This window comes from Cupressus sempervirens, chromosome 11 (assembly GCF_028749045.1).
Source record: "Cupressus sempervirens isolate cs-2001-9-10 chromosome 11, ASM2874904v1, whole genome shotgun sequence".
In the NCBI taxonomy this organism is placed as follows: domain Eukaryota; kingdom Viridiplantae; phylum Streptophyta; class Pinopsida; order Cupressales; family Cupressaceae; genus Cupressus; species Cupressus sempervirens.
In genome coordinates, this window is record NC_143128.1 from 315,718,971 (window position 1) to 315,744,007 (window position 25,037).

At 36.6% G+C, this 25,037-nt stretch overlaps 1 protein-coding gene across 2 annotated transcripts in view; it reads left to right on the plus strand.

Moving 5' to 3' along the window:
• The first annotated feature begins 234 nt into the window (after positions 1-234).
• The window catches only part of LOC149529389 (uncharacterized), a 56,457-nt gene continuing 31,654 nt past the window's right edge, over positions 235-25,037 (plus strand). The window contains exons 1-2 of one of the 2 annotated variants that reach the window (XM_089810102.1): positions 235-2,373; positions 2,472-2,620. In XM_089810102.1, the coding sequence (XP_089666228.1) occupies positions 396-2,373; positions 2,472-2,485 (1,992 nt within the window). In that variant the 5' untranslated portion in view covers positions 235-395 and the 3' untranslated portion in view covers positions 2,486-2,620. Of the gene's footprint in view, positions 2,721-25,037 lie in introns of those variants that run through there. The other variant, XM_089810101.1, reaches the window with a different exon arrangement.

Genomic DNA, 25,037 nt, shown 5'->3' on the forward strand with positions numbered 1-25,037 from the left:
TCTGAGAGGTCTGTTTGCTGATATTTTTGTCATCTTCTTTTAGCCACAAGAGATTACTGTCCTCTGTTAGATCATTGCCTAGCTGAATATATGTTACTTGCTGTCCTAACATTAAAATCTCCCATAAGGATTGTGGTACCTGTTTGATTAAAAGAAAGTACATCTTTCTTTAAAGCTGAAATGAAAGGCTTGTATTACATTTAACAATAAATAGCAAAATACATTAATAGGAAACGGCCACAGCGCTCTTCGAAACCTAAAAATAGATTTTGACGGCTAGCATCAAAACCCTGCTAAAACCTTGGAGACCAATGAAGATCAAGCAAGCGTTCAAAGCTGAAAAAGCGCAAGTGACTGGTATGGACATGGAACCTACTTGATATTGGTCACGCAAGATGTCTCAAACACAAAGCCTGACGAGTACCTTTCACACACTGCACAGAGTTTTTTCCATCGCAAGAACAACAAACACATTCTCGTACACGCAGAAGTTTTTTCTGTATACTGTTCAATTGCAATGGAAGAAGGACAGAGCTTTGGATGTTGCGGTGGAGAAGGAGAAGAATTTAAGGTCACTTATTTCTGTTAAAGATATTTTAAAGAAGGAGCCAGATGCTTGCTCGCCTATCGATACTCTTTCTAGGAAGAAAAAGAAGTTGGGCATTCGCAATGGGGTTTCCAACTTCATTAAAAAGTACCCATCAGTATTTGAGCTTTGCGACGGGCACAAATGTAAGTTGACAAAAGAAGCCCTAGATTTGGAAGAGGAAGAAGCCCGAATCCACCAGGAGGAAGAATCAGATGCCGCAACTAGGTTGTGCAAGCTTCTTATGATGACCAGAGAAAAAAAACTTCACTTAGATTTTATAAACCAGCTGAAATGGGACATGGGTTTGCCCCAGAATTATGTCAAGACTTTGGTACCTAATTATCCAGACTACTTTAGTGTAATCAATATGCCTGATAACAGGCCGGGATTGGATCTTGTTTGCTGGAATGATACGCTAGCTGTCTCCGAGATGGAGAAGAGGGCCGCTAACAAGGGGGAGTATAAAAAGAAGATGCCATTGGCTTTTCCTATGAATTATTCTAAGGGGTATGCTGTGAAAGAGGGGTATACGAAATGGGCAGAGGAGTGGCAGAGATTGCCCTACATATCGCCCTACGAGGATGCATCTCATATAGATCCCTTAAGTGATTTATCTGAGAGAAGGATAGTTGGAGTGTTGCACGAGCTCCTGAGTCTCACGATCAACAAGAGAACGGTGAGGCGGTATCTTATTGAGCTCCGGGAGCAGTTGGGATTACCCGAAAAGTTTGAAAAATGTTTTGATCGTCATCCTGGGATCTTTTATCTCAGTTTGAAAAATGGTACCGTGACTGTGGTGCTCAGAGAGGCCTATAAAAGAAATAAGTTGATTGAGGAGCATCCTCTCATGAAATCTAGGGGGAAGTTTCTTCATGTGATGAAGAAGGGATTCGGGGATAAAAGGAAAGGTTTGAAGAAGAAGGCTAATTCACAACATGAAGACTCTGTAGCTGCTGAAAATGTGCGAAAGGGTCACGAAGATCATGAGGGTGATAGTGAGGATGAAAAATCACAGGAGGACAATAATGGGGATGAAGAATCACAGGAGGATGAGAGTTCCGATGATAGAAGTTATGCTGAGAAATGTGCTGATGATGATGATGATGAGGAAGTTACTACAGATGAAGAATCTTCAGAGGATGATAAAGACGTCTATGAGAGAGACTTTAAAACACATGGAAAACAACGTGGCAGGTCCCAATCATCTGGTAAGCAAGCCACTAATTTAAAGCCCTCTGGGAGGCAGGGCAGTGACTCCAAACCTCAAAGGCAGAATACTGATTTCAGAAATTCCATATTGGAAGACAAAAGTAAACAAACATTAGGAAAGCACGGCAAGAGGTTTGACACATCTATAAAGAAAGTCAGTAGCTATCAGACGTTTGGAGGGCAAGGCAGGGGCTTAGAAACAGCTGGAAGGAAAGGAAAGAACTTTGAGACATCCGGAAGGAAAGAAAGGAGCTTTGAGAGGTCTGAAAGGCAAGGCAGGAGCTTTAAAACATCTGGAAAGCGAGGAAGGAGTTTTGAGAGGTCTGAAAGGCAAGGCGGGAGCTTTGAAACATCTGAAAGGAAAGGCAGGAGCTTTGAAACATCTGGAAAGCAAGGAAGGAGCTTCGAGAGGTCTGATAGGCAAAGCAGGAGCTTTGAAACATCTGGAAGGAAAGGAAGGAGCTCTGAGATATCTGAAAGGCAAGGTAAGAGCTTTGAAGCATCTGGAAGGAAAGGAAGGAACACTGAGATATCTGAAATGCGAGATAGGTGCTTTGAGACATCTGGAAAGAAAGGTAGGAGCTTTGATGTATCTCACAGTAAGCAAGGCAAGAGATTTGACACATCTGATGGAATGCAAGGCAAGAGTTCTGACACATCTGCAAGAATGCAGGTCAGGAGCTTTGACACATCTGGAAGAAAGGAAAATAATTTCAAAACATCTGAACGCCAACATGGGACATCTCAAGACTGGTGTAAACAAGGCAATACGCTTGAAATTTCTAGGAGTAGATACAGTAAGTACGGAACATCTGGAAGCCAAGGAAGTAACTTTGAAGCATCTCAAAGTCGAGGAGCTCGGAAACATTCTCAAAAGCAGTCTGGTAACTCGAGGGCCACCTAGCATCTATTGAGTGAGCAGGTATGTTTAGTTTGTGGTGGATATCCATATGTAATCCAACAAATGGAAAACTGTTTTTAAATTTTATTGTGGGCTGTGTGTTTACTCTACCTTCTTTGACCATTCTTTTTGCCATTTCAAATGTTTATTTTTTTGATTCACCTTTCTGATCAATTCTGGTAGTGGTAATAATTAATGCATGATTCTTATACCTTCCAGCGGTTGATATTTGTTTTTAACTAAATTGGGATCTTTATTGACATTTTTGATTCTGTGTTTTTATTGCTTGAAAATTCAATACACTCTATTAACAATTACAGAGGCTTTAGAATATCAATCAATCAACCAAATTGCAAGTCCCACATACGGAGCTTTTTTTACAACATTGGTCCTTAGGTCAGTATTGAAGTGGACAAGTTTCTTTAATCTACATATTGGATAATGTAAGATTATGGCACAAAGTTTTTGCAGGATGGATACAAAGATATCAGGAAGTTTTTGCAGGATGGATACAAAGATGCCCTGATATCATGTTAGATTTAATCCTATGTCAAATTAAATTAAAGTTTAAAAATTTGAACAAAATTAAAGCGAAACCTCCTTGTGCATAATAAAGACTCACAAGCATGAAAATAAGAATGAGCAGAGCACTATCTTGTTCACCATACTGAGCCTATTAACTACGCAACTATAGAGAGCATAAGAGGAGCCTTGAAAACTCACTTTCCTGAACATGATATGATTTTGCTGAAGCCTATATAGAAAATTAGGAAAGAAAATAATATTTTTCGAAAACTCTATCTAGAAAAAATAGGAAATAAATTAGGTTAGTTTTTGAATTATCTAAATAATTTTGAGAAATAATATGTATATTATCTCTAATCTCTGCATAAGCAAGACGGAAATAACCTAAGGTGCTAACATCCCCACATACATAACTTAGGTGGGTGGAAAAAATTGGATTTGACAACTAGGCCATGTCAGGTACCCATGTACGAAAATACACATCCCAAAGAACAACTTCCCTCATGTCATAGAAGATGAAGAAGGTTGAGCAATCGATCTCAGAACAATCTTTGCAGTAGGCCCCCTTCATTAAAAAAATGCATCTCTCCTTCGGAAGAAAGGAGCCTTGTGTTATATATCTATTAAATAACTATTCCAAAGTGTGAATGAAGAAAGGAAAGATGAGTATCTTTGGAAAATGTTCATTTCTTTCCACACCTATGTTGTACTGTGACTAGAACTGATTAGCAGACTCAGGCATAAGTATAGGACGTTTCATCATGAAAGCATGTAGAGATGGAGAGTGAACACAGGGGTTTATGTGCATTGTGTGCCCTGTTAGCATTTCAGTTTTCTCACCTTTCAGTGTGGTGCAAAACATAACATATCAGCATGTGCTTTCTTATTTACAATTTTTACAATGTCGTTTTTGGCTTACTGGACAAAAGAGGTTAACACACTTCAATATAGGGAAACATTTTTTACGAATCCTATGATTACATGCTTGTTCTATTTACCTAAAAGCAGATATTGAACAACGCAAATACACAAGGCTTGAATAGCTTTAAACAACAAACATTATAAATTAAATATAACAATTGCATTGAAAGCTACAACAGATCGACTTATACTTACTACACTACAAAACTTTCAACTACACTACACTACAAAACTTTCAACTGCACTACAAAGCTTTCAATAATTTTTAAGTGATGTTTTTAGAGCACAGTAGCACATAAAGTCAAACATTTTAAGATAAATAAAGAAGCATGATATGTGTACTAAATTCTTTAAATGAATAATGAAATTTGGATAGATAACAACCTACAACACAATGGTAAGTTGTGAGCTTCTCATCTAGGAGGTCTTGGGTTTGAGTCTACTTGAGCTTAACATTATTAATCTCAACAGCTAGTAATTAATCTCGGCATTGGCCCATTACTCATAAAAAAATATTGAAATTTGAATTAACAATGATAAAGACTTGGAACGACATATATAGCAACAAGTAGGTGTAAGAATGACCATTCAAAATACAAGTGTAAAATAACACTTATTTATAATGTTTTCAAAGTTATCAAAAAAAAGAAACTAATTGCTACTTTTGTTCTAGGAATAACTTGTTAGCATTTGATGCAATATTTATCACCAAATTTTATTCACTAAGCATAACATAAAACTTAAAAGCTAGAAATAGTATGGACTTATAAACTAGAGGTAGGTAAACATAGAAGTAATTGTAAATAGCATGGGTTATAAATAGCACTAGCTAACAATAACACATCTCATAATGCTCTTCTCTATGATTGGTAAATATAGCATAGACAAAGAGTAGGCTTTTGGATAGGTGGCTTTGAATGACTTCGATTATTTTTCAACTTTTCCAATGATCACGGCTAATCGTCTGAAGACTTCTACGAAATCTTACAAATCCACTTTAACGTTTTGAATCCCCTTATAAGTGTGCACAAATGGCTTGAGTTAAAAATTGCACTAGCTAATGATAACACGTCTTAAAATATGTTCTTCTCTGTAATTGGTAATAATAGCATAGACTAAGAATAGACTTTTGGAGAGACGACCTTGAATGACTTTGATTTTTTACACCTTTTTGAAGATCGTGGCCAATCTTTTGAAGACATCTACAAAATCTTAGAAATTTACTTTGACGTTTTCGATCCGCTTAATATAAGTGTGCACATTTGCTTTATGCACATGACATTACACCTAGAAATTGACTTTGAACTTGCACTATAAACATAAGGTAAATCAGCTTTTGAAATGTGAAATATTCCTTTGATGACATGTATGCATATACAACCCAACTGCACAATTGATAGTTGGATTCAAATATACACTTGGCGAGGCACATACCCAACCCCGGACATACAAATATCTATACACTGATTTTTAAACATTTGTTTTTTCTTTTGATGAGATGCACATTTCTTACAAAAGTATGCACTTGTCTAATAATCATCGAGATTGCCTGTGAGATTTCCCTTGTGAGGGGTGAATCTTACTTTGCGGTGTATGAGTTTTTAGTTTTGAAACCGAATCCTCTTTAAGGTGTGTGTCAATGCCCTAGTTATGTGCCTCTATACTATCTTATGATCATGAAGGCAACCCTTTTCATTGAAGTGCATCCTAAACCCCTAGCATGCACCTACATGCTTAACTTTGATCATAATTCAATTTTCCTTCTTTTAAGTATGATCTAATCTTGTAGATGTGCACCTTTGTATTTGATTTCAGTGTTCATTCTTGCTTTGTTAGGCCCTCTTCATGATCAGATATACACCTACATATAAGGTTTTTTAAAGTATGTTTCAAAATGTATCAAGTGCATACTTTTCCTTTCCCACATGCATCTTTGAGTGTTATCTTTGACATTGACTTGCTTCTATCCAAGTGCGTTCTTGATCTTTTTATTGTGACAAAATGTCTTCAAGATCCTCATCTCATCATCCTAAAACATTCAGAGAAGGAGAAGAAGACAACAATATGAAGTAAACTGGTAGAGACTTTTTCACGATTTGTGCAAAAACAACAAACTTCAGTTTAAAAACTTGACATTATACAATTTTTTTGTATGGGTGCCACTTATCCTCAATACATCCAAAGCATTTGCTAAAGTTTTGAGAGAGTTGTCTTCAAAGAGGAGGCTAATGTTCTTAATATTGTGACCGGGATACCAAAGATGGGATTCTACAAGTAGATGTGAGATTTTTGGTAAGAAAGCATTCAACAATGAAGATCCTATAGACATGTATGAACTTGTTGTAGAGATTAATAAAAAGCATTTGGATTGTAGTCTCTATAAAAGAAGTAGATGGAGGAATATTTGTAGTAATATTTGCAATTTTAGGTGAAGAAAAGTTAATTGAGGAGTCATCACAAGTTGACGTATGTTCTAATGGAGATAATGGATCTCCATACAAATCATCACAAATACATGGAAGCTTTAATGAATCTCCACACAATTGATGGATTGTGGACCAAGCAGTAAAAGGGCACTATGTTCGATCTCTGTGATGTAAGAACCTCTAAGGAAATTGTCATACATAGGTGTCCATAGACTTTGTCATTGTTGTTAAACCATTCATTCATTTGATGGACATCACTTGGCTTTGGAACAAGACACCAATGAGATAGGGTAGAAGTCACTTCTTGGTACAATAAACTTCCATATACTCTCTCCAAGATTAATAGTTCTATTGACTTAGGGTAATCGTAGATTTTATGGTTGGTGCTTATTTCACGTCTCTTTTTCAGATTCATAGCTGAGAGAGTCTTTTAGCATCATAATAGAAGACTGTCTTTAGTTGCTATCAGTTTTTAGTTAGGAAGTTACAAATGCTTGACATGAAGAGGGCTTGTCGTTGGTTGGTTAGAATGGTAGTTGCTTCTTGGTAAGGTTAGTCAAAATAGGGCATACGGCAAATAAACACTTGTAGTTAGGATTAGTTAAATAAGAGAATGAATTTGCTATTTAATTGTTTTTGGAGGAAGGAATTTGTCTGTCAACTGCTATCAATTGAGGAATGATTTCTTATGATAGGATATAAGCATTGCTAGGAAAGAAATGAATTTTATAAAAGTCAAATTTATGCTTGCAACATTCTTGTTGAGTTTTTGGTTTGGATAATAACTATTTCATAGTTTTAGTCTGGATGCATGGAAGGTTTGATGTGGATCGAATTATCTGATTTTGCATTTTACTTTTGGTGTAAAAAGTGAAAATCTTTTATCTAGCCGGATAAGTATAAATAAGTTAAGATTAACAATGAACATTTAGAGTTTTCTTCCGTCTTGTCTTTATAAGTGATAAGGATGTGATATGGTTAGTGTTCAATGCCTATTATTAGGTTTTGAGTCTTTGACAATATGGTCATCTGGTTGTTTGTTGGCTCTATGTATTTATAAGGTTTGGTAGATGGTTGTTCTTCTTGGAAGTTGTTGAGTTCTTTAGTAGAAGTTTTATTGTGAAGGAAGGGCATATGATCAAGTTTGATCCTTGGCTGACCATCTTTAGTCTACTTTTGTTATAATATCATGTCCAAATGAAGATATATATTTACGTATTTGTCTGATATGCATTATTATTTCTTCATCATTCCAACTATCAGCTTTATCAAATAGAATGGTAAACATATGCTTTTATAAGTAAAGCTGATTTTTGAAAGATAAGATTTTAGCTAGATAAAATATAGTATAGTGAATTTCCGTGCTGGTGTGTGTTGTATCAGTTGTGGAGTTTACCTTGTCAATTTTTTAAGGAATGGAAGACTAATTTGAAGGTGTAATTAGCACATGTTTCCACGTTTTGAAGTTTTCATTATCGTGTGATTTAAGCAATGCAATTTAGCATTAGGACATAATCACTAGGTATTTTGAAAATTCAACTGTCCCAAGAATTAGTGGCGTTTGGAGAAGAAATCTTTCAAGTGTGGCAAATCAAATCATCTTGGAGATGGAAACCCTAAAGCAGTTGCTCAAATTTCATGTTGGTATATGCAGAAGATTGTGACAAGAAAGGAGGCTTGATCATCACGAGAAGAAATGACGACATTAATTTTTGAGGATTATCCAATAATAGATGAAAATTGTAAATGCCATAAAGATGACAATTACAAGGTAGCAGAAACAAAAGAGAAATCTAATATCGGTTACACTACTATTGTCATTATTTATGGTAGCCCCATTCAATTTCAAAGCATAAGAAACATATTTTCGTCCATGCATGGCAAACTTAGGCACATTCAAGTTAGATAGTAATAGAAGCAATAATTGCACATAGCAAGTATAGCAGAATAATAAGTTATAAGACAAGGACAGTCTGTATCATGGACCGTGCAAGTGATCAACAACGAATATGAATAAAAAGACATCAAGGAGATCGCTGCTTGAAAGTTGAAGTGATATCATGGTTCAGAAAATCATCTTATCTATAAGACTTCACGATTTTCTATTGGACATCTTCATGCGGCAGCCATGGGAACAAATACTCCATTGCATCGAATGTGAATCACATTGATATATAAAGGCACCAATCCATATATAAAATAACAATAATATATTACAAGATCGCAAAAAGCATATTACATAAAGTGATCTGTATAACAATAAAACCTTTCTCTAATCACCACTCAAAGAAGATGTATAATTAACTGATCATTAATATTGATTAGTTACTCAGATAGGATGCAATTTGATATTGAGATGCAATATCTGACATTCATATCTTTCTATGACATATTAGAGGAGATATCCGTAACTCCTCCAAAGGCATCGGTCAGATCTATTCTTATTTATATTGCCGACTCAAGCAGTCAAGGAGCCTTAGTAGCACCTAAAGAGTGGTATCAATCCACCACTGGCAGAGATAAGATCGCCTGTGCATATAGAACTATTCAGAGGCAGCATTATCCCAAGCACATTGCATAAGCAAGAAGGTTACATATCAGAGACAGCGATAATTAGTTTCAGAATGGTCATCATATTGAGTTTTCATTTGAATTAAAATTTTCCCTCAACCAATCCATACAGAGTTGATTCACAAACAAAACCAACATCTCTTCTTATTGAATCAGATATTGCCTTTGTAATTCATTTGATCTATAAGCTTATCAAGGACCCATTTCAGAAATATGCCAGATTCCTTTGCTATCTTAAATTTGATTTGTCCTTATAACAATATTACTGATTGGTTGATGTAACAGATATATATATATATATATATATATATATATATTCCTTTATTTGAAGCATTCTTGAGATGAGATATTATCATCCCTTCTTATCAAATTGATGCCAAATCTGATTTCTAAGAGGTAATAAATTGTTTGCTAATATCATCAATCTTTTTGGTTGATCTATCAAACCCCTGATATAATTGATTTTATCACAGAAGAGTTTCCTATCAAATTCAGATCAAATATTCTTCTTTCTTATGCACAGCATAAGCTGCAAGAATAAATATCAGAGATGACTGTAATGAATTTCAGAATGGCCATCATATCGAGTTATCATTTGAATCAGAATTTGCACTCAACCGATCCTTACAGAATCGACTCACAAACAAAACCAAAATTTCTTCATATTGAATCAGATATTGTCTTTGTAATTCATTCAAACCATAAAGGAGTCCTTTCAGAATTATATTACATTGCTTTACCATCATAAATTTGATTTGTCCATATAAGAATATTATCAATTGGTTGATATAGCAGATATAATTGGATATATACAATTGCATCCTTTATTTGAAGCATTCTTGATATAAGATATTATCATCCCTTCTTATCAAATGGATACCATATCAGATTTCTAAGAGGTAATAAATCGTTTGACAATATCCTCGATCTTATTGGTTGATCTATCAAACCCTTGACATAATCTTTTTATATCATAGAAGAGTTGGCTGTCAAATTCAGATCAGATATCTAAAGCAGATTGAAAACCAACTTAGTACTCAATAATACAAAGGACGTCGACAAATAAAAGGATTGTGTATAAAAAGTGTCTATTGCAGTTTAAATCTCAAGAAACTAGACAAAACCCAAAGAAGGGGACATTACATCATTAGTATAGCACTAATGTTTAATAATAGCTCCCTTATGACTATACTAGAAACAACACAAACTTTGTCTGGAATTTGAGGAAATGAACAAGACCTAGTGGTATAGTCATTAGTAGGCTACTCTGAAAAGTGCAGAATTAAAGAGCAATATCTCCCCACTCTAATAGAAACTGAATATACTGGCAATGAATCTCAATGTATTTGTAGCATGATATGCTAGATGCTTCATTGACTTTAACCTTCATGATATTGACATAAATGTGGGGTTGGAGAATATTAATGAAGTTATTAACAAAGATAGAGAGGTCTATATATACAAAAGAATAAAGCGATGGGCGTTTCCTTAGGAAACGATTGTAAAGAATAGAAATATTCTATTGTAGCGAAACGAAAGCTAAAGAAAGCTAACAGATAACTACAACTAACTAATATTAGAAACATTCGAATATTTACAATAGATTACAAACAGATAACCATTAACTAATAATAGAAGCTTATCTATTATCGTAATACCTTCCCTTAATGGTTAATCTATCCACAACACCAAGCTGTCTTTTGAATATGACAAACTTATCAGGACCAAGAGGCTCGGTGAGAATGTTTGTAGTCTGATCTGTGGTAGGAACATACTGCAAGTCTATTGTCCCTTCTTCAACCAACTGTCGTATCTAGTGATAGCGAACATTCACATTCTTGGTTCGTTCATGAAAGACTGGACTTTGTGCTAACTTGATAACTCCTTTGTTATCAACAAACAAAGTGGTCAGTCTTGCTGGTGACATCTGCATATCCCCAAGCATCTGACGAAGCCAAACAACTTCACAACTTGCCTTGACTATCCCTCTGTAGAGGAGAGAAAAACTGCCTATTGCTTCTTACTGGTCCATGTGACGACACCTGATCCCAAATTGAACACATCCAAGAGTTGACTTTTTATCGTCAATAGAGCCTGCCTGATCTGAATCTGGAACCCATTGAGTCTAGGATTAGAACTTCGAGAGTAGAGAAGTTCATAATCTGAAGTGCCCTCTACATAACGAAGCACACACTTTCCTGCCATCCAATGATTAGCCTTGGGAGCTGTCATAAAGCATGAGATGTAATTGATTGTGAAGTTGATATTAGGCCTAGTAGCAAAGAGGTAGATGAGGCTGCCTACTAGTTGCTTGTATGTAGTATCATCAATTGGAGGAGAATCAGACTTGGCTGATAACTTGAGACCTTTCTCCATGGGTGTAGATGCAGGCTTGTAATCTTGCATACAAAATTTGTCTAACAGAGCCCTGACATATTTAAACAGAGAGATGACTATACCAAAAGACTGTCGCCAAACCTCATCACCTAGGCAATAATGCATGAGCCCAAGGTCTCAGTCATATCAAAAGACTCGCATAAATTCTGTTTGATTCCTTGAATCAAAGATGTCGAATTGCTAGTGATGATCAAATCATCCACATAAATAACCAGAAGGATGATTGCACTGTCAGTAGTCTTGATGTACAAATGTGAGTTTCAAGAACTCCTCTGGAAGCCTTGATCACTGAGGTACTTATCAATTTTCGTGTACCATGCCCTAGGGGCCTGCTTCAAGCCATAGAGAGCTTTCACCAATTTGAGAACTTGATGGTCTTTACTGACAACCTTGAAACCAGGAGGTTGTGTCATCTAGATCTCTTCGTGGAGATCACCATTCAGGAAAGCACTCTTGACGTCCATCTGATGGACTTTCCAGCCAAACTGTGCTACCATGGCTAGGACTAATCTAATTGTGCTCATCTTTGTAGTAGGAGTAAAGATCTCCTCATAATCAATGCCCTGATGTTGAGAAAAGCTCTTCACAACTAAACAAGCTTTGTACTTATCCAAAGTACCATCAGATTAGTATTTGATTATGTAAACCCATTTGCAGCCAATGGGTTTCTTCCCCAGTGGAAGATCAGAAAGGACCTAGGTGTTATTCTTTATTAGGCTTTGGTGTTCAAATGTCATGGCCTGTTCCCACTTTGGAATTCCTTTAGCTTCGGAATATGTTAGAGGTTCAAGCACACTATGAATGTTGGCCATGAGAGAAAAGTTAACAGACTCTATAGGTTTGCTCTTTTTCCAAGCAGTTCTCCCATCAATGAGCTCATCATTACGAAGATCAACAAGTGTCTTAGTCCACCACTTAAGCTGGAGAGGAGAATGACCAACATTAGTATCAGGAGATGCTTGGTGATCAGGTTCCTCATTAGAAGAATCTGTATCAAACTTAGGTGAAGCATCTACAAAGTGAGGTGATCCTGCAAGAGAAGCTAGAGGTGTCTGTACAGGGATCACTGGTATAGCTGGAGCTGCAGGAGCTACTGGAGCCCTCCCATGAGGTGGACCTAATGGAAGCCTAACTCCCAAATCATGAGCCTTCATAGGCTGGTCTATTGGATTGAGAACAGGAGAAACAGGCATGGACAGTCCTTGCTGCTCATCAAAGACTACATCATGACTATACAGGAGATGAGATGTCTCAGTGTCAATCAAGTGGTAGGGCTTTGTGAAGACTACTGTATCCAACAAGCATAAGTTTTAGACTCTTGGCATCCAACTTGGTGCATGATGCATTAGGGATCCAAACAAAAGCAAGGGAGCCAAAAACCTTCAAGTGACTGATTCTGGATTTGTGACCTGACCAGGCCTCTTCCGAAGTCTTACCTTTGACCGCCACTATGGATGACCAGTTTAAAAGATAAACTGCACTGTTAACTACTCTTGCCCAGAATTGCTTCGAAACATGTTTGTGTTCGAGCATGGATTGAGCCATCTTGTTGATTGTTTTGTTTCGACGTTTAACTACACTGTTCTGGTGTGGTGTGGTTAATTGGCATTTGATGCCATGAGTATCCAAGAAGTTAGAGTATACACCCACATTTTTCTATTGAAATCATCAACAAACAATAGAAAATACCTTGTGATGGAGCCCCAAATTTTTGCAAATTTGAAGCTTCCATTTGAACACCTTATCTGATTTTCTTACCATATTATTAGTATAATGTTTCCATCTTACATGCTTATAATAGCACTATAGCATTATAGAGCTGCATATCATTGCCTCAAATTGTTCTTGCTGCATTTATATGTATTGTAATTCCTACAGGTTTGAGCAATTGACATCCAAACTTGCAAACAATGACGATTCTCAGCATACTATTCAATCCAAGACATCAGTGGAAGTTAAGTGTTGGTAGCAATCCAGAGATGATCAGGTCTTCCTATCTCCTCCTAGTAACCTCCTATTAAACTAATTATTTAGCCCGAACTGCAGAAGTCATAGTATTAAGAGGACACAAAGAAATTGAGAAGGGTATAGTGGTCAACAATTATCATAATTATCAAACTCGTAGCAGTAAGAGACCATATTTGAGTGATTTATATGCAACTATAATGGGCAACCACATAACAACGACTCTGTTTTGACTTGTGTGTAAGATAAATCCTGTAAACATTTGGAATGAATAAAAGGCGACAATAATGAGCAAAATATATAATGAATTCTGCATCCAGGCATGGGAGGTCATCAATGGTCATAGCAGAGATTTTTCAAATGAAGCCATTGTAATATCGAACAACTCATATGCCTGGTCAAAGATGATATTTAATAACATGGTCAGGAGCTGCTTGAAGAACAACCTTCACCCACTCAGCGTATGGAGATAAGTTCATATTTTGCAGTGGCAAGGGATTTACAAATTAGACGTGCTATTGTTATGAGTAAAATTAGAAAGAAGGCCTCGATGTCATTACTGCTGGAAATGCACAAGTCAAAGCAGCAAGGAAGCTTCTGTCACCAATCTTCATCTTCACTTCAGACATCCCGTCATTGGCTAAAATCAACACATCACGCACCAAAGATAAACAATGGATAGCATATGTTGTCCGCCTTCAGTAATAAAACCTTGCAGCAATGTCAGTATTTGCAGAGAGCCATAGAGTTGAAGCTGTTTCGAACACTCATTATCAGTATTGGTCTTATTTCCTCAGTAAGTTTTCAATCGTTCTTTGTAAGATGTGTTCAGAACTTTTTATCTACGACAGATGATTATTCTTCTGTAATTGCCGATGCCCAGCCTGGCCTGGCCTCTCTGTGCATTAGAAAGCACCTACAGTATTTGCTAAACAGGACAGAAGATAAATGATGGCATGAGAAAGCAAGAGCCCAGCCTGAAGACATTGATTGAGTGGTTGCGCGGAAGTTTTATTTGTGGCAGAACTCACAGGAAATTGATGGAAATATAATGAAGTAGATAGTTTCCAAAGAATATATATTTGGAGATGTGTGCAATCAAAGAATAAATCTGTCAGAAAGATAATACTGAGATCATCTTGAGTGGAGGCATAAACCATTAACATTGTTTCTATTGCCTTGTGCGCTCACGGGAATAAAAATTCCTATATTGCTTAGTATGAAAAGAGTCTGCAACAATCCGATGGTGATGCTTTCAGAAGTCTTCATCAATAAAAACGGCATATGGAAGTTACAGTTCAATCCTTTGAATCGAGTTTCTCTTTCTGTGTCAATAGGATCTTTTGGTAAGTGTTTTTCATAAAATTATTGTCGATATTGTTTACTTATAGCATTTTGAATGTTGCGACAAGTGTGCGTGTGGATGAGAGGAGCCGTCAAAAAGCAGAAAAATATACAGAGGGATTCGAGGACAAGAAGACTCTAGGTTAGCAACAGATCAATGTGTCGGGTTTGTTATTCTCAGCATCCATGGTTTTCATAGAGCCAGTTGGTGTGCGTTTGGATGCCGTGAGTAGATTTCAAAGTATGGCTAGTGGATTGGTGTTTAGGAGTTGGAATTGCTCAGAAGAAGGGATCACGGGATTGTGAGTATGCGGCAAATATTATAAGCCATAGGAAGGATACAAGTGCCGGTAACATTTAAACAGTTTTTTAAAAATCAAATTTAATATTGATTAGTTTTTATTTATGAAAGGTTGCAATGTTTGGTTGAGCAACCGACATCTCCTAGCCCTCTATAAATATATGATGGAAAATCAAACCATTACCATTGATTCGTTGCAAAAAATATTATTTGCATTCTTTAGGCATACAAATTATTGTAATTTCCTTGCTGGAAGAGATCGAATTTGAACTAAGCCCTTGCATGTTGAAATATTGAGCATACATTACGATATTCAGTGAGATATAATTGTGTTGAGTGGAGCATCTACATTTGAGTCTCCTCAAACACGAACTTCTCCACAGTATAATCAGTAAGAATTTTATTTGCTTTAGAGTACAAATATTATATAGTTTGTCCTTTATGATCTATTTGTTTTCTATTAATAATTTATTGTTGGGATAAGTGGATTAAATTATTAATTACTGTTTAAACCTGATAAATACAAATATTGTGGAATATTATAATTATTTCCTTATTTGTATCTATTTTGTCCTTTCAAGGGTTAAAACATTATAGACTGGTTTTAATATGTATAAAATGAAATAATTTGACGCATTCCTATAATTGAATTGTTCATAGATTTAATATCATAATATCATAAAGTTGTATGTGAAAACTTATAATATTGACTCTATCACCCATTTGAACTTCAGCACTGATCTTTAAATTGCTCATTTTTCTTTATCTGTTTGCTGGCAATATTTTGATCTTTTCATGTTAAGGGTTTAATATCTATTCGTTTTAGTAATTCAGTTTTAATCGTATTTCAGCACTCACGACTCTATTAAAGTAATCGAATTTTGAAGATTAATACTCACCATTCGCAATCCAGGAGTTTTCCTTCGAATCTTGCCATTTAAGGAGATTGTCTTTGCATTATATCTATTCACTATAAAACATCTTGGATCCAAGTTTTGTTGTCCAAGATTAGTTGTATAGGCCTTGGTTTTGCGGAGCCAAAAGCACAGAGGATATAAATCGAATTGATTGATCTTGTCAAGTTGGCCAAAACTGATTAGATATCCCAACATCGAGCGGGCAAGGGTCGTAGGATTCTAATCAATGGTTTTGATAACCAACACCTGGACCCAAGAACAAAAGGAGTGGCCGTAGAGTTGTAGATATTGGCATGAACAAGCTGAAGTACCTGAGAAGCTCGCCATGAATCGCCACTGGGGAAAGGTGTGCGATGTTGCTTCCCAGCCTGACATGCATCACAAACTCCAAGCTATTGAGTCTAAATCTTTGGCAAACCGAGGACAAGCTCTTCCTGAGCAAGTTGAGAGAGATAATGCACATTTAAGTGCCCATACTGCTGATGCCAAAGTGTACTAATAGAAAACCACCGAGCTGCCATCGCTAAGTCCCGAGAATCACTAGAATCAGAAAGTCAGAAAAGACCACGATTCTCAAGATCCATTGCAACAATAGACTGAGTTGCCCTATTAGTGATGGTACACTGATGTGAATTGAAGGTGACATCCAGTTGTGGAGAATGTCACAACAACTGATTGATTGAGAGTAGATTTAGTTCCATCCCTGGAACGTAGTACACATCGAGGAAAATGAGATTCCTACCAACAGACTGAATCTAAATGTTGCCTGTTGATACAAAAATTTGCACCCTTGCTTGAGGTATGATCCTCAAACGACCTTGTGTAACATGGAAACAATTTCAAAGTGTGGGACTTTGCAATCAGAGATTGAATCTTTGGAGAAGGCCAACTTCCTCACAATTTGGGGTGCACCTAACTAAGGCTTAGAAGGGAAAGGGAGAGAGATTGCAGAAAGTAAATTGTTGAAGGAAAAGGGGGGTGATGCACCAAGATTGATTGTGGTTACAACTCTGCCTACAACCGCACAAAACATGAATGCAAAGCCCAAATACACAGATCTCAACTCTATCTATCTCTTAAAACTCACACACAGGTCAGGACTGGTGAGCTGATACAAGGAAAATGACTTTCACAATGTAGCATTCATGAACAAATTGACACAACATGTGAACTAGGAAGACAAAAGGAGAGCATTCAACATAAGGCAAGGTATCTGTACATACAAATGAATATGAGAGGAGGTAAACTGAAATTTTTATTCATGAAAGGCAAAAGGAGATTACAAATAACAAAGCAGAAGGCTACTGTCATGAACCAAAGAAGACAGAGAAGAACCTAGAAAACATATTTACAACTGCCTTTTAAAGAGTTCAGGCATGACTCTGATTTAACTATGGAGTTCAAATCCCAACCAGGTTGGGTTGAGTTGCAGAGGAGAGCAATAACTGAGAATCAGAAAGAAATCTAATCGTGGAGTGCAATTTGCCCATGAAGTGAGAGGAAGGAACTCAAATCAATACACCTAGCTGTAAGAGATCAAATCCCCAAAGATTTGATCACTACATGCAATAAAGAGGCATGGAGTGCAATGGCGTCGTGCAAACAAGGTCCAAGAAGCTATGCGACATTGAAGAATAGGCCCTGATAGTGTGCCATGGCCGAGAGAAGCTGATTTGTGCCGTTGGCGGAGAAAACCGTGGGGAGGGATAACACGACATGTTATTCGCCTGCAAGATGTAGAGTTGACCGCAAAGGGATCTGATTACCCCGAAAACAAATGATGGCCATTGATGAAGATCTTCCATTTAAAATGGACGACCTAGATGTTGCAGGAATCTCCCCAACGAGAGATTAAGTTGCAGTCGTCGATCAAGATCCTTCCTTCGAAATGGACGACTGAGATGCAACGAGGAAGCTTCCAAGATGCACCAGATCTAATAGTTGTCATGCAATTTTGGGCTTCGGAGCCTCGTGGAGACTTCAACATGAGGAAATGCCAGAATGAAGATGCGTGTCAGCCTCTCACAATTTCAGAAGGATGGGCAGATGTATTGGGAAAAACACGAGTCGTTGATCACCATAACATGAGCCAACCCGAGATTGGGCACATCGCAGCATCTCGCACTTTCAAGAGGATGTTGAGCTTTGATGTGAAAATATGAGGGCCATCGGATCTGCAAACCTGTGAGCTTGGGAGACGGGGCGGGCAAACACGAAATGTTAATTGTCAACAAAACACGATGTTAACCCAAAACAAAGAATCCAACCCATTGAAGACCTCTCGGATCGGTTATCAATGATGGGCTAAATGGGGGGCAAAAATGACCAACATTGCCTTTGCCGACAACTGTGTACTCTTCTCCGCCACAAAAAATAACAAAATTTGAATAATGTTGGTAGTTAGTGAACCAGTCTCTACGGTGGGTGAAATGATGAGAGGCACCTGAATCAATGTACCAGGCAGATTACTTAACATGATTTGTTGCTCTTTTAGCCATGAAGGCGTAAACAACAGATTCCGTCTGCTCAGTGTGCTCTGCACTGTTTTCTTTGGGCTACAGACATGATTCCTTAGATTGGGCAACTAAGCATTTCTGACATTCAACCTTCATGTGACCAAACTTATGGCAATAGTTGCATTGATTGTTCTTCTTCCGTGATTCTTTTGAATTTGGAGCAGAGGATTTCTGCTGAGACTTGCCTTTATCCTTCTGAAAGGATTTAGCAGCAAAGGCTTGCTTTGTGGTGGTGGAGTTGGAACCGCTACCGAACTATTGTTTTCTACCGATCTTGCTGAAGCAGAAGTGTGTAGAGATCGGTGAACTTTAGATCAACACCAGAAGACGTGATGTTGAGAGTCTCGATAAAATGCTTGTAGGATCTCGGTAAACTCTAGAGAGTGATAACCACAATGACCTCTTCCTACATCTTGTGACTAATGGCAAGCAACTGATCACGGATTTCCTGAATCCTATTCAGGTGAGCTTGGAGCGAGGTTTGCTCATCCATGATAATAGAAAACAAAGTGTTCTTCAAGAAGAAAGCTCTGCTTTTGTCAGAAGTCTCATGAAGATTTTTGAGATGTGCCCATATTTCGGTAGCTGTCTTGTCGGGCGGAATCTGAGAGAGCTGATCATCAGCTACGGATAATTTGAGAAGCATCACTGCCTACTGATTATTTAGATCCCATGTATCTTGATCAGTACTAGGGGCAGTTAGACATTGTGTAACACCTAGAACAATTTGATTGGTATTCCGATATTCAAAAATTGCTATTATCTGTTGCTTCCAAGTGCCATAATTCCAACCATTGAATTTTGAATTGCTCTTGAGCACGATATTAGTCAATGGTGCCATATCACGTTTTCTAATGAAAAGCGTGAAAATCTATGATGGCACATTCTTCAAGGCAAAAAATGGATGACCCAAAAAATTTAAAGGGGTACCTAGAAGAGAGCTTAGAAAACCTAGAGAGAATATGTTAGTGGTTTTTGGATCCACTGACTCAATCAAGGCACCTAGAAAAATTGGACAACAACCTAGTTGAGCTCTCAAAAAATCCACCAAGAATTTGTAATTAGATAATTATTTTGACCCCAAAATTTAGGGTTTTGAAAAAAAAACAGCTTTGCTGCAAAAAAAACTACAAAAAATGGTGGAAATGTGAAGAAAAACAAACGGTAGTTGCAACAAAATGGCCGTAAGAAGCATATATCACAGAAAATAATTTCAAAAAATATTGCTCTGATAATTTTGAACAATAATATTTTTTGAAAAAATTCAAAGAATTGGCTCTAATACCATATTACGAAGTAATTGGTAAAATACTTGCTTGTTATTAACAAAGAGCGAGAGGTCTATATATACAAAAGAGTAAAGAAATGTTTCCTTAGGAAATGATCGTAAAGAATAGAAATATTCTATTCTAGCTAAAAGAAAGCTAAAGAAAGCTAATAGATAACTACAACTAACTAATATTAGAAACATTCTAATATTTACAATAGATTACAATCAGATAACCTTTAACTAATAATATAAGCTTATCTATTATTGTAATAGAGGATGTGAAGGGAGTTTAAATCTGCCAAGTTTCTATTTACCCAACCTGCTTCAAAACCAGTGCTCATAGCTGCCTTGTACTTCGTTTTAGTGGAAGATAGAGCTATTGTATGTTTTATTTTGCCAAGCAATTACACATGATCTTAAAAAGAAAATGTAATTGCTAGTAGACTATTGAGTATCAACTAACCTTTCCCAATCAAAGCTTGTATATTTACTCAAAGTTTCAAACCAATTTTTTGTTTGTTTGAAAAGGATGCTAAAATCACAGTACCTTTGACGTATTACAAATCTCACTTTGTATCTATCCAACGAGAAAGCCTCAATTTTGACATTAAATGAGAGATAGCTAATGACAAAATGGAGATTTGGTCTAGTGGTTGTAAGAAATATGAAGTTGCTTTCCAGCCATTTGTGGAGTGATTCAGAAGCTGATAACTTCAACCCAACCTCCATAAGTATAGAAGATAAGAGTTACAATATGCTAATAGAAAGTGTTCCACAAGACTCATAGCATGTCTACATTGAATCACGAGGATGCAATAAACACATCACCAAAACACAGTTCCTAGGCAATGGTGTTTATTAGACATTTTCAAAAGCTGCATAAATGTTTAATTCACTTGTTGACTTTTAATGTTTGGGGTTCTTGTGCTGGCAAGATTACCAGCTTATACGATAAGAATTACAATATTGTCACCATTGCATTTGACATAAAGATTTGGATTGAAATTTTTTAAATTCTGAATCCATAATCTTTTAGTTTTGTTTATCAATGTTGAAATACTAGGCTCAAGAAACTTGCTTAAGTTTGTACAAGGATGTTCCCAAATAGAAGCTTGAAAACCCTTATTTTACACCAAATAGAACCTCATTAAAATCTTGTTTAGGAAGGCACTTTTGACATCCATTTGATGTTTAGAGAGAAGCAACTGAAATGTGGCCATCCTTGCAATAGGAGCAATTTTTTTTCACAGTTTATCCCCACCTATTGTAAAAAGCAGTTTTAGCAACAAGATGTGCCTTGTACTGGTCCAAGTAACCATCAACTTTGCCCTTTACCCTATAAATCCAGTTGCTTCCTTGGGATTTCTTCTTCGAGTCAATCCTATGTAATGTTCCTAATAATAAATAATAAGCGAAAATTATAAAATAATAAAAATAAAATTGAATATGACTAAAATATGTTTAAGTTTAATGAATGGTCAAAGGGAATGAAATGAAGAGTTGCAGACTCCCTCAAACATGAGATATAAAAGATTTGAGGACATCCATCCACCAGTTAATAATCAATAAAAGAAGGAAGCAATAAATCAATTTGGGAATAAATAATTATTTTTCAAAGCATAACAATTAAGTATGAGTAATTTTGACTCTTCAAAGGGTAGAAATAATGTAAGATTGTGACCCCCTCTAGTATAAGATACAAAAAGGGACACCATTTCCTTGGTAGGAGATCCTCAAGCAAGGAGGAAACAATTTGTGCATATCATCAAGGAGGGATTAATAAAAAGAAAATAAGGAAGAGACTATTTTCAAGGGAAGAAATAATGAAAGGTTTTATTCTTTTAAAGGGTGGTAATTGTGGAAGGTTGTGACTCTTGCAAAGGGAATATATGATGAAGAGGTGCAACTCCTCCCTCACTTTGGAAGATATAAGAGAAGAGAGTTTCAGTGAGTGGGACAATCAAGAGAGATAAATTTGGAAATAACTAATTATTCTCAAAAGGCAGCAACAGAGGGTGGTGACTCAATTCTTATGAAAGTTGGTGACCCTCTCATCAAGAAAGTATAAAGGATAAATAATTCCAAGCATTCAAGGATCATATATCAATCATCACTCACCAATACATCAAACCAGCAGTTATTCAATCATCACTCACGAATCCATCAAAAGCAATCATCTAATTATCAAATCGAGCAATCAATCAGCAAATCATCATTATAAATTATCAATTCATTCAATCAAAAACATACAAAACATCTATCATTCCAACATCAATTATTCAAGCATAAACTATTTATCTTCGTTCAGACATTAATTTGTCAATCCATGAAGAAATATCAATCAGTTTCACTCAAGCAGATTCATCAAACAATCAGCATGAATTAGAGGAAGTGTCTTGTAGGAGTTAGAAGGATGCAATGCTTTCATGTCCTAGGGCTAAGAGTTGGAAGAATGTAATCTTATCATGCTCTTGGGCTAGGAGTTGGAAGGGTGTAATCTTTTCATGCTCTGAAGTTAAGAGTTGCAAGGACATAAACCCTTTCATGCTCCAGAGCTAGGAGTTGGAAGGTACAAGAACTCATAGTTGGAAGGATGGAAATGTTTTCATGTTCTGGAGCTAGGTGTTGGAAGTTCTGAGAACCCTTTCATGCTCCTGGTTTAGGAGTCGAAAGATATGGGGACCTTTTCATGTTCCGGGGAAGTTAATCTTAAAGAATTCATGATTTGGTGGATTTTGAGGATTGTGCTTTTATTTGTTGACCTGATTATTATCTTCAATTTCTGACATTTAATGAAGTTATAATCATTTTGAAGTAAGAATTATTGTTTTAGGGAAAAAATCAAGAATGTTGGAGAAAGGAACATTACATTCTACCAACTACCAGGAATGTTTTAGAACATTGGATCATACTCAACCTTCATTTCAGCTTCTCATTTTGGATTTCTTTGGGTCTTAGATAAATTCTGTGGTTTAGAAACCTGAAAAGATAAACAGAAAAGGGCAAAACTAACATGCGTAGTAGCTGAACAGGAACTTGATTTCCTTGTTCTTTGAGGTCTATCATTTGGTTGAGAAAGCTCATCTTATTTACTCTTCCCAAAGTGGAATAGCACTATTTATGCCTCTTATATACTTTAGGTAAATGTGTTCAAGGCAAAGGGTCATCAAGAACCTACCCTAGGTGGAATAGAAGCCCTGTAAGTGCTGCATTTCTTATTTGGTGCAAATGGATAAGTAGATAGAGGCTGAATCATGGGCGGATGTAATGAGTTGGGAGTTGCAACATCAAAGGTACCTTAAGACAGATTTTAGGAACAAGGCTAATCTCTTGCTTAGGTCTGTGGCTGGACCAATCTTCCTTCAATGTGATGTTTTCCAAGGCTTTGCAAGGACTCATGTTGAGGAGAATAACCGTGGTGTTCATAGCTTTTCCTTTAATATTGGTAGTGTATGTACTTACCATGCAGCATGTATTGTGCCATCTCCATAATTTGCCTTTCAACTACTCCATCTTGTCATGGAGAGTAGTGTGTATCTAAGTAGCACTGATTACTTTTTTTCTCATAGATTTCCTTGAATTGAGTGGAGGTGAATTCCTTCTCTTTATGGACCATAGAGCCTCGATTTGATGCCTTGTGAATGTCTCTTTTCAGGTCTTGAATTTCAAGAATGCACCATAGCAACCAAAATTCTTTTTCAAGAAGTAGACCCACTCTTCCTAGAGAAATCATCCGTTAACAAAAAATACCGCAAACCCAGGTCGATAGGAGATTTCTAGGAAGGCTCACAAAGATTTGTATGAATGAGATCCATCCTATTTTTCCTATATATGAGGCAGTACTTGGATCATATGGGCTTTGTTGAGTTTGGCTAAATGTTAAAGATTTAGGTGTCTGTACTTTTCATGTAAAAGAGCACCATATTAGCTTTGACAGCTAACACATGCAAATTAGCTGCAGTAGCATCAACAAACTTGTACAAAGCATCATGCCCAATGCCTGGGGAATAACTTTCTCTTGTTTTACATTAGAGGCAATACACTTCTTTTCTCAAAATCTGATTTGAATGTCAGGGTTCTCAATAATGTCATGCTCTTGCCATGAGATCTTTGTTTTCACAAAACAGATTATAGCCTTCATAATCAAACATAGGCGATGGAATATCAATAAATGATAAAAGCTATTCCAACTGAGGGGCTGAGCAAGGCAAAGGAAATAAAAAATGTGGGCAGCAAATTCTGAGAATATCATATATTTAATCAAGAAATAATTAAGGTTCAAGTCTGCAATTAAGAGGAAGAGTTGTTACTCTTTCAGAAGGAAGAAATGATGAAGAGGTGTGACTTCTCTCCTACATTGAAACATAAGAACGGGAAAAGAGTAAGTTTTAAAGAGGGATATGAACAAAGGATTAAAGAAGGGAGCATATCAATAACAGAAGGATGAACTCTATAAAATAATTAATTATTCTCAATTATTCTCAGAAGGAAGCAATGAATTGTGGTGACTCAATTGTTATGAAAGGTGGCGAATCTTTCACCAATAAAATATAAAGGAGAGATGACTTGAAGGATTCAATCACTACACTATCAAATGGGCATATATTTAATCATCATTCAGCAGTATAACAAACCAGCATTTGTCACATCATCACTCATTTTAATCATCTAACTCAATGAACACAAAAACATTTCTCACCACTACGCCATTTTAAAAAATCTATCAGTCAATTATATGAGGCTTAATACCATTTATTTAAGAATCAAACCATTCCAACCTCACTTAAGCATCCATGTCAGTAATTCAAGAAATGACAATAAGGAGAAATCGACCAATCAAAAATAATCTAGCAAATTCCTTAAGAAATTAGTTTTGAATTTGTGGAAGTGTTTTGCAAGTAAGAAGGATGGAATTCTCTCCAATTCCACCAGATATGAAAGGATGGCTCTCTTGTATGCTCTTATCAAGTTGAATGGGAATTCGATCTGTGGCCAGCCTTCCATTCTCTTGGGCTTGATCAAGGACGGTAAGTCTCCAAGGTGGACTAAGGATGGAAGGGCAGCCCACCTTCCATACTTTTGGCACGACAAGGATGACCAGCCTTGATAATTGCCATTCACAAGCATTTCCAAGGAATTCATGATGTGATTGGCTGTGAGGAATATGCTATGATTTATTGATCTA